Genomic DNA, 9,723 nt, shown 5'->3' on the forward strand with positions numbered 1-9,723 from the left:
ATTTTATTTTAAACCACCTGAAGTAATAGCAATCCAAATTGGTAATATTGTAGTTTTAAATTTAATTTCAATTTCTACATGAGAACCATTAGTTTTCTTATTTGATATAAAAGCTATTTTGTTATTTGAAATTGATACTTCATTTGAAAAGGTTGAACCATTAAATCCACTAGTGTCAAGTAAAAATTGATATGAATTACCTTGGTATTCAACTTTGAAATTACATATTGATGTATTAATTGATATTGGGTGAGAAGACTCTACCGAAGTCCAACTTGTTCCAAAATTTTTGTGAATATTGAGTTGAGTAGAATGAGATTTAATATTTACTGCATGCATAGCCTTAAAGAAATTAAATGATGGATTTGGTGGATCTCTAAATTTAACTAAAGGATGTTTATTGTTAAAGAATAATTCAAAGGTTTTACCACCTTGAGGAGCACCACCAATCTTAATATTGAATAATTCCATACCACCAATCGAGTATCTTAAAGCTGGTTCGAATGAATTAACTTTTTCATGACGTGATGTTAAATTTTGAGGTTCAATAAAGAAAAATGGAATACCACTTGGTGATCTAATCTTTAAAAGTGTTTTACTTGAATCTAATAATTTTGAATAAGATTGAAATGTGAGCTTTGAGCATTTCATTAAATCTAACTTTATTAATCTTAGTTTTGAAATTGATTCTGAAACAATTAAATTATCAACAAATGGTGGTAATGCTAATTTAACAACCGATGGACATCCTTTATAAAGTTCATTAAAATCTTCTCCTAAGATACCACTACAACCACCTAAATCCAATACCTCTAAATCTTTACAAGTTGAAGCAATAAGTTTAACTATTAAATCTGTAAGTGTTGGTATTTCATAAAGTTTTAATTTTCTTAACTTTGGAGTGATTAAATCTGATAATACCCATTCATTGATTCCATTTTGATTATTACCAAAATTGAGATAGGTAATATTTGATAGATTAGATAAACTTTTCAATTTACTACAATCATTAATTTTTAATTTTCTTGAAATAAATGATTGAATATCTGGTTTAATCTTTGAAAAAACTTCAATACTATTACTATTGATATGTTCATCGAAATAAATCTTTTCAACATTTATATTTTCAAAGTAATCTAAATCCTCTACTTCAAATTGAATATTTAAAGGAATTGTAAACTTTTCTTTTTTAATTGAGTATTTTTCTTCCAATGAATTCTTTACAATTGATCTTAATTTTGGAACAGTTCTAGAGGTTTCAAAAAATATCCATGGACTAAAATCAATTAATGGTTTAATTTTATCAATAATTGATTCAATATTTTTACTAATACTAAATGCTTTAGTAATATGTTCTGATACTTTTTCTTTTGAAAAATTTTTATTACTACCTTGAGTTACCAATAAAAATAATGAAATACCAATATGAGCTTTTTGATAATTTGGATCAATTTTAAATATATTACTAAATTAAAAAAAATGAATTAGTTTTTTATAAAAATAATAATAATAATAATAAAAATAAAAATTAAAATAAAATAATTTACTTACTTATAAGCAGTTAAAACTTTAGAGTAATCAAATTTTGAATTATATTTATATAAATGATCAAAGAATTTTGCCAAAAGGTAACTTGGATATGCTTTATCTGGTGATTGTTCAATAATTTCATTTAAAACTATTTCAATTTCTTCAATTTCTTTAGGAAGAATAAATCCTTCAAACTTTAAATGTGATAGAATAGTTTTAACTCTACAAATTTTTAAAAGAAGTACTTGACTTTGAACAACTCCAATTGTATCAAATGTAGAGAGTTTTTTGTTTGCCAACACATAGTAGAGTTGTTTCTTTGTATAATCTTGTGAAGTTTTTGCCAACAAAGTTAAAACTTTAGCCAATTGGATAACAATTTGGAAATTATTATTCATGGTGAGAATTGATTGCTCTAAACGTTCCCTTGAAATTGTTAATAGTCTATGTTTACTTGTATCACTTAAACCTGAAGCCATAGATTTATAATATAAACTCATACCATCTGCATAATCAATAACATTTAATCTAGTTGAAAGAGTTTTAATCTCTTTAATATCTGTATCTACAAATACGAATGAATCAGAATTATTAAATTGAGAAATTGCAATTTTACTAATTACCAAACCAATTGATTTACAAAATTTTTTTAAAATCATTTCTCTGGTTGGAAGAGTTGTCAATAAATTTTTAATAATTTCTTGTGGAGTAACTGGTAATTTTGGTGAATTTTCATTTAACTCTGGCTCTTCTTTTTCGGTATTTACATTATTGAAAATATTTTGAAATTTCTTTTCCATCTTTTCTAATATAATTTTATTCCAAATATATTCAGTTTTATCTTTATATTCATCAAATAATAAATTTAAAAATTTTAATAATAAACCTAAATTGAAATAATAATAATATTAATATTAATAATAATAAAATAAAGAGAATTAATAAATTTTATTATATAATAATTTAAAAATTATTAATTATTATTATGTTTTTTTTTTACTTACTTCTATATGGATAATCAGATGGTAAATGAATATTTCTCATTTCTCTTCTTAATAATTCTCTTGCTAAACTTTTAAGTGTTCTAACTATTGCTTCAATTGTAAAGAATCTTTTATAACCAATACTTGTACAATGACTTGCAACTTCACCAATATATCTAATATTAATACCTTCAGCATGAAGTAATTTTGAAACATCTGTAATCTTGTCAGAAATATTTGATAGTAAATCTTGTAAAAAATTTGTTTTTAAACCAATTTCATCTCTAGTTTGAATATCTTTAGAGAATTTTGGAATGATATTATTCATTAAATCATCATATGCCTCTTGAACTTCCACATTATGTTTATTTGAATCAATTGTTGACATTGGCGAAAATGCATCACTACATAATGGTTTTTGATATTTTCTAACCAATTCTAGTCTTAATAGTTTATAAAGATATGAACCACGATGTTTTGGTGGTTCTGGTGGTGATAATCTTGCGAAATCTAATAAATAGAAACGATTATCACCTCCTAAATGACCCTCAATATCAATTGGCCCACTGATTGATTTAATATCACCACTGATATCTTCTACAAAATGTTGTTTTAAATTGATAACTTTTGAAGCATTTAAAAAGAGATTATTGAAAATATTATTACTTGTGTGTACAGTTTGACCAGCGTCACAACTACCATAAATTAAACTTTTCTTTGAAATTGGTAATAATGACATTGCCATCAACCGGAAGCCTCTATAATCGATAAATGCCATCAATGGTACATGTAAACCTTTGACACCACAATTTAAAAATGAAGCACAACCATTTAATTCATGTGCTGCTGTTTTCATTGCATTCTCATCATTGCCATATAATCCAAATGCTTCATTCTCCAACGCAAATTTGAATAATATACCTTGAACGATATACTTTTCACCACCAGCAATACCTCCGACACTAACTGGTTTAATTGTTTTCAATTCATTGGCCAAGAAATTCTCAGAGATAATAATTCTACCATAACTTTCAGCTGCATAAACAAAATCATGCTCTAATGAACTAAGTCTTTCAAATTTCTCTAAACAATCATCCATTTCTAATAATCTTTGAAATTCTGAACTCCAATAATATAATGCTATATTATCCATCTTTTTCCCAGTAATTGAACTACCGCTACTACCACTGCTAAAACTTGAAGAAGCATTTGATACATTTAAATTATCATTTGTAAGGAATTTTGGATGTGAATAAGATGAATATGGATTGGATTTAATATTATCATCTAAATATCCACTTTGTAATACTTGTAATCTTTGTCCAGATGGTGATGATGATGATGATGATGATAATGTTGTTGATATATCACTAATATTATTGTTATTTTCATTTTTTGGTAGTTCTAAAACTTTATTGTATCTTACTAATGATTCTAATACTAATAAATCATTTTCACTAATATCATGCATAAAATAAGGCTTTTTTAAATCAATATCATGATTATCTTCATTTCCACCACTATTAGTAGTTTTACTACCATAAATTGAATATGGATCACTACTTTGACTATCTTGAACATTACAAATTCCATAAATTGATTCACTTTGATCGCTACCTTTATAACTATAAAAATTACTTTCACTTGATGAAAAGTCTTGTGTAGAATTTGAAGTGTTATCATATCTTGCTTTATTTGATGAAAATGAATCTGATATAGTTGGTGAAGCATTATCATATCTATTATTTGATTGTGTTGTTAAAGAAGAGGATGATGAAACTGATTCTGATTTAATATCGTCTTTATTAAAATTATCATATCTTGATGATGAAGAAGATGATGATGATTGAACAATATTTGGTGAAGCATTATCATATCTATTATTTGGTTGTTGTTGTTGTGTTATTGGCTGCACATTATCATATTTTTGTCTTAAAATATCTGGTGAGACCTTTAATCTTAATAATCTTTGCGAAAGGGCATTTTCTTTTTCTCCCAAGTATGAAAAAACTTCATTATAATCATAGCCCATTTTGTTTGGATTTGTTTTTTTTTTTTTTTAGTAATAATACAGAAAAAAAGATTTTTTTTTTTTTTTTTTGTGTTGTGTAAAAAAATGATTTATTGATAACAAAAAAAAAAAAAAACTAATCTCTTTAATAGTTTTTTTTTTCTTTTTTTTTTTTTCTATTTGCTATTTTTTAAAATTAATTGAAACAATGGAAATAAAAAAGAAAAAACATCATTTTGAAATATCTTTTTTTTTTTTTTTTTTTTGATTTTTTTTTTTTTTTTTTAGATATTTTTTAAAAACGTTGTTTTGGTTGCCTTTCTGTGAAAAAAGTAAATTTTATTTTTAATTTTTTTTAATTTTTTTTTTTTTTTTTTAACCAATTTTAATTTTAATTTTATTTTTAAAAATTTTATTAATTTTGGATACCTGTGGCAATTGCAAAGAAAATTGCAAATGGAGAAATGATTTTACTAGTTTTAATATCAGCATCAACACTTAATCTCATAGTTTTTGCATTTGAAACGGTTAAGACAGCATTTAAATTTGATCCAATTGAAACATTTGAAGTGAAAGTAATACCTTGAAGACCAGATTGAGCGATATTTTTAAATTGATAAGAGATACCTTGAGATTCGATTTTAGTTGCAAAAGTTGGTGAACTTGACATTGGTAAAGTTTGAGTGGATTCAATAGTTCTCCAATTTCCATTCATAGTGATATCATTGTAAACTGTTAATTTTGTAATTGGTTTATCAATGATATTGACATGAGCAACTTTAAAGAAACCTGAAGAATTGAGTAAAGCATTTGGTGGATTTCTAAATCTTACCAATGGATTCTTATTATTATAAAATAGTTCAAAATTTCTACCTGAAGAAACCATTATACCATGACCAATCTTCAAATAGAATAATTCCATACCACCAACTGAATATCTTAAACATGGTTCATTTGGAGCTACTTTAGCATGACGAGCTGTAATATATTGTTGGTCAAGATAGAACATTGGTACACCAATTGGATTTCTAACTTTTTTGAGTGTACTACAAATATCTAATGCTTTTGAGTATGAATGATGAGTAACTTTTGAACATTTAATTAAATCCAATCTAACCAATGGTAAAGTACCATTTAAAATCTCTGAAACACCATCATTCTCTATGAATGGTGGTAATGCTAATTTAGCAATTGATGGACAACCTTTATAAAGTTCATTAAAATCTTCTCCTAAAATACCACTACAACCACCTAAATCCAATACTTCTAATTCTTTACAAGTTGATGAAATTAATTTAACTGTTTTATCTGTAATATCTGGTAATTCATATAATTTTAATTTCTTTAATATTGGTGTAATTAAATTTTCAATCATTTCATCTTTAACACCTTTTGAAAAACCTAAATTTAATTTTATAATATTTCTAAATTTACTTAAACTTTCAAAAATTTTAAATTCATTTTCATTATTATTATTATTTTCCTCTTCTTTTACTTCTTTTTCTTCTTGATTATTTTCTTCTTCTTCTTCTTTTTCTTCCTCTTTTTCTTCTTCTTCTTCTTTAATTTTACTAAATTTACTAAATCTAATTATAATTGATTGTGAATTTGATTGAATTTTTGAGAAAACTTCAATATTTTTAGCATTTGAATGATCATCAAAATAAATCTTTTCTAATTTAATATTTTCAAAATAATATTGATCATTAAATTCAAAATGAAGATCATGTGGAATTAAAAGTTTATTATTATTTTTTTCAACTTTTAATTCTAATGCACTCTTTACCATTGATCTAACTTTTGGAATTGATCTTGATGATTCAAAAACTACCCATGGATTAAAATCAACTAATGGTTTAATTTTGTTTACAATTGATTCAATATTACCAACTTTGAATGCTTTTACTATATGATCAGAAACTTTTTCAGGTGAAAATAGTTTATGAAGATGTTGAGTTTTTAATAAAAATATTGAAATACCAATATGAGCTTTTTGATAATTTGGATCAATTGTGAAAATCGTATCATAAACATCGGTAATCTTTGAATAGTCATACTCTGCTGAACTACCTTTTGAACAAATGAAATAGAATTTTGCTAAAAGATAATTTGGATAAGCTTTATTTGGTGATAGTTCTATTGTATCCTTTATGATTTGTTCAATTTTTTCAATTTTTTCTGCTTGGAAGTATTGAATTCTTAAATGTGATAATGAAATTTTAATTCTTTGAATTCTTGAAATTAATAAAAGATTTTGATCAATTCTTAATTGTTCCAATTGAGAAACTGTATTTTCAGCCAATGTGAATAGTTCTCTTTTAATATTATCATTATCAGTGGTTTTAGCTAATAAACGAATAACATTTGCCAATTGAAACATTGCATTATGATTGGTACTCATTGAATGAATTGATTCCTCTAAACGATCCTTTGAAATTGTTAATAGTCTGTTCTTACTTTTACTATTTAAACCAGTTGCCATTGATTTATAATATAAACTCATACCATCTGCATAATCAATGATATTTAATCTTGAAACTAATGTATTGATTGCTTTGATATCTGGATCAACGAATACGAATGATGATGACTTTGAAAATTGTTCAAGTGAAACTTTGCTAAGTACAAGACCAATTGATTTACAGAATTTAGTTAAAATCTTTGATCTTGTATATGGACTTAATAATAAATCTTTAATCAACTCTTGAGGTGAATATTTGAAATTTTGAGGATCCTCAACAAAATCATTTGGAATTGAATTGAATCTACTAAATGATTCTTTATCTTTATAGGAATCAACGAAAGGATTTATAAATTTCTCTTCGAAATGGGTTGCTTTATTGACGAAAATATTTTGAAATTTCTTTTCCATCTTTTCAAAAACAATTTTTGACCAAAATAATTCAGTTTTACCTTTATAATCATCAAATATTAAATTTAAGAAATTTAATAATAAATTTCTATATGGATAATCAGATGGTAAATGAGTTTTCTTCATTTCTCTTCTTAATAATTCTCTTGCTAAACTTTTAAGTGTTCTAACTATTGCTTCAATTGTAAAGAATCTTTTATAACCAATACTTGTACAATGACTTGCAACTTCACCAATATATCTAACATTAATACCTTCAGCATGAAGTAACTTTGAAATATCTTTAATTTTATTATTAGCTTGTCTTAGAATTTCAACTGATGAATTTGTTTGGAAACAAATTTCATCTCTAGTTTGAATAAATTTAGAGAATTTTGGAATGATATTATTGATTAAATCATCATATGCTTCTTGAACTTCTACATTATGCATATCAATATCAATACTTGACATTGGCGAAAATGCATCACTACATAATGGTTTTTGATATTTTCTAACCAATTCTAGTCTTAATAGTTTATAAAGATATGAACCACGATGTTTTGGTGGTTCTGGTGGTGATAATCTTGCGAAATCTAATAAATAGAAACGATTATCACTTCCTAAATGACCCTCAATATCAATTGGCCCACTGATTGATTTAATATCACCACTGATATCTTGAACAAAATGTGGCTTTAAATTTACAATTTTGGCAGCATTTGAAAAGAGATTATTGAAAATATTATTACTTGTGTGTACAGTTTGACCAGCGTCACAACTACCATAAATTAAACTTTTCTTTGAAATTGGTAATAATGACATTGCCATCAACCGGAAGCCTCTATAATCGATAAATGCCATCAATGGTACATGTAAACCTTTGACACCACAGTTTAAAAATGATGTACAACCATTTAACTCATGTGCTGCTGTTTTCATTGCATTCTCGTCATTACCATATAATCCAAATGTTTCACTCTCCAATGCAAATTTGAATAATATACCTTGAACGATATACTTTTCACCACCAGCAATACCTCCGACACTAACTGGTTTAATTGTTTTCAATTCATTTGATAAGAAATTCTCAGAGATAATAATTCTACCATAACTTTCAGCTGCATAAACAAAATCGTGCTCTAATGAACTAAGTCTTTCAAATTTCTCTAAACAATCATCCATTTCTAATAATCTTTGAAATTCTGAATTCCATGAATATAATGAAATACTTTCCATTTTTTTTGTACTTAATGAACTTGCTGATGATTGAGTAATTGTTCTACCACTACCACTACTTTCTGATAAAGCTTTATCAGTAAGGAATTTTGGATGTGAATAAGACGATATAAATGCATTATTACTACTAATATATGGATTTGAATTAAAATTATTCTCTTCTTCATATCCACTTAATGTTAATTTTGGTCTTGATGATGTTCCACAAGTATCATCATCATCTTTGTCATCTTCATCTTCTTCAAATTCACCTATTTTTGATTTAGATTGAACTAATGATTCTAATAATAATAAATCACTTTCACTAATATCACGTTCACTATATGCTCTTTTCTTCTTTTCATTACCACTACTTGTAGTTAAATCAGATTGTTCATAATCTTCGTCTTCTTCATCTTCACTATATGGTTCATCATTTCCATTAGCATTGTAAGCACTATAACTTGATGAGCCACCATAACTTGAAATATTATAATTACTTGAACCACCACCAACTAAACTACCACCATATTGACTATAATTACCACCAGCAACCATATTACCACCATATTGACTATAACTATTATTATTATTATTATTATTATTATTATTACCACCTTGTTCACTATATTGTGAAAAAGCATTATATGAATTATTGTTGTTATTTTCAACATCACCAGACACTAATGGTGCATTATCATATCTTGAAGCTGTTGATGAAAATGATGATGTTAAATTATTTCTTCCTGTTAATTCTTCATTTTGATTTGTTGTAGATTTTGACTTTTCATCATTTGAATTTTCATATCCTGATTTACTTGGAGTAGATTCATCTTCATTTTCATATGATGATTTAATTGGAGTTTGTGAATTTGTTGTTGTGGTTGTTGTCTCTACTACATTCTCTGATTTATTTTGATCATTTTCAACTTCAGTGTTAGCGACTGTTGTATTTGTATTTGTTGTTGTAGTTGTTGTTGTTGTTGTTGTTGGAGCATTAGTTGGTGAATTTATTTCATTTACTAATTTATTTTCTTCTCCCTCACTTTTTATTGGTTGTTGTTGTTTTGAGGCTTCATCAACTACTGTTGTTGTTGTTGTTGCTGTAGGCTGTTGAGTTGGATTTGGTT

At 25.8% G+C, this 9,723-nt stretch overlaps 2 protein-coding genes across 2 annotated transcripts in view; both read right to left on the reverse strand.

The window, feature by feature from the left end:
* Nucleotides 1-3: 3 nt before the first annotated feature.
* Nucleotides 4-4,545, reverse strand: DDB_G0276091 (hypothetical protein; the record flags this gene model as incomplete). Its single annotated transcript, XM_638190.1, has 3 exons — nt 4-1,465; nt 1,552-2,416; nt 2,535-4,545. 3 exons carry the CDS (start codon nt 4,543-4,545, stop codon nt 4-6), a joined length of 4,338 nt encoding a protein of 1,445 aa, XP_643282.1.
* Nucleotides 4,546-4,939: 394 nt separating this feature from the next.
* Nucleotides 4,940-9,723, reverse strand: part of DDB_G0276089 (hypothetical protein) — a gene marked incomplete at both ends in the record, with an annotated part of 4,890 nt that continues 106 nt past the window's right edge. Inside the window, one exon of the mRNA XM_638191.1 lies at nt 4,940-9,723. This exon is cut by the window's right edge and continues 106 nt beyond it. Coding sequence (XP_643283.1) covers nt 4,940-9,723 — 4,784 coding nt within the window.

The sequence above is a fragment of the Dictyostelium discoideum genome, assembly GCF_000004695.1.
Source record: "Dictyostelium discoideum AX4 chromosome 2 chromosome, whole genome shotgun sequence".
NCBI classification, from domain to species: domain Eukaryota; phylum Evosea; class Eumycetozoa; order Dictyosteliales; family Dictyosteliaceae; genus Dictyostelium; species Dictyostelium discoideum.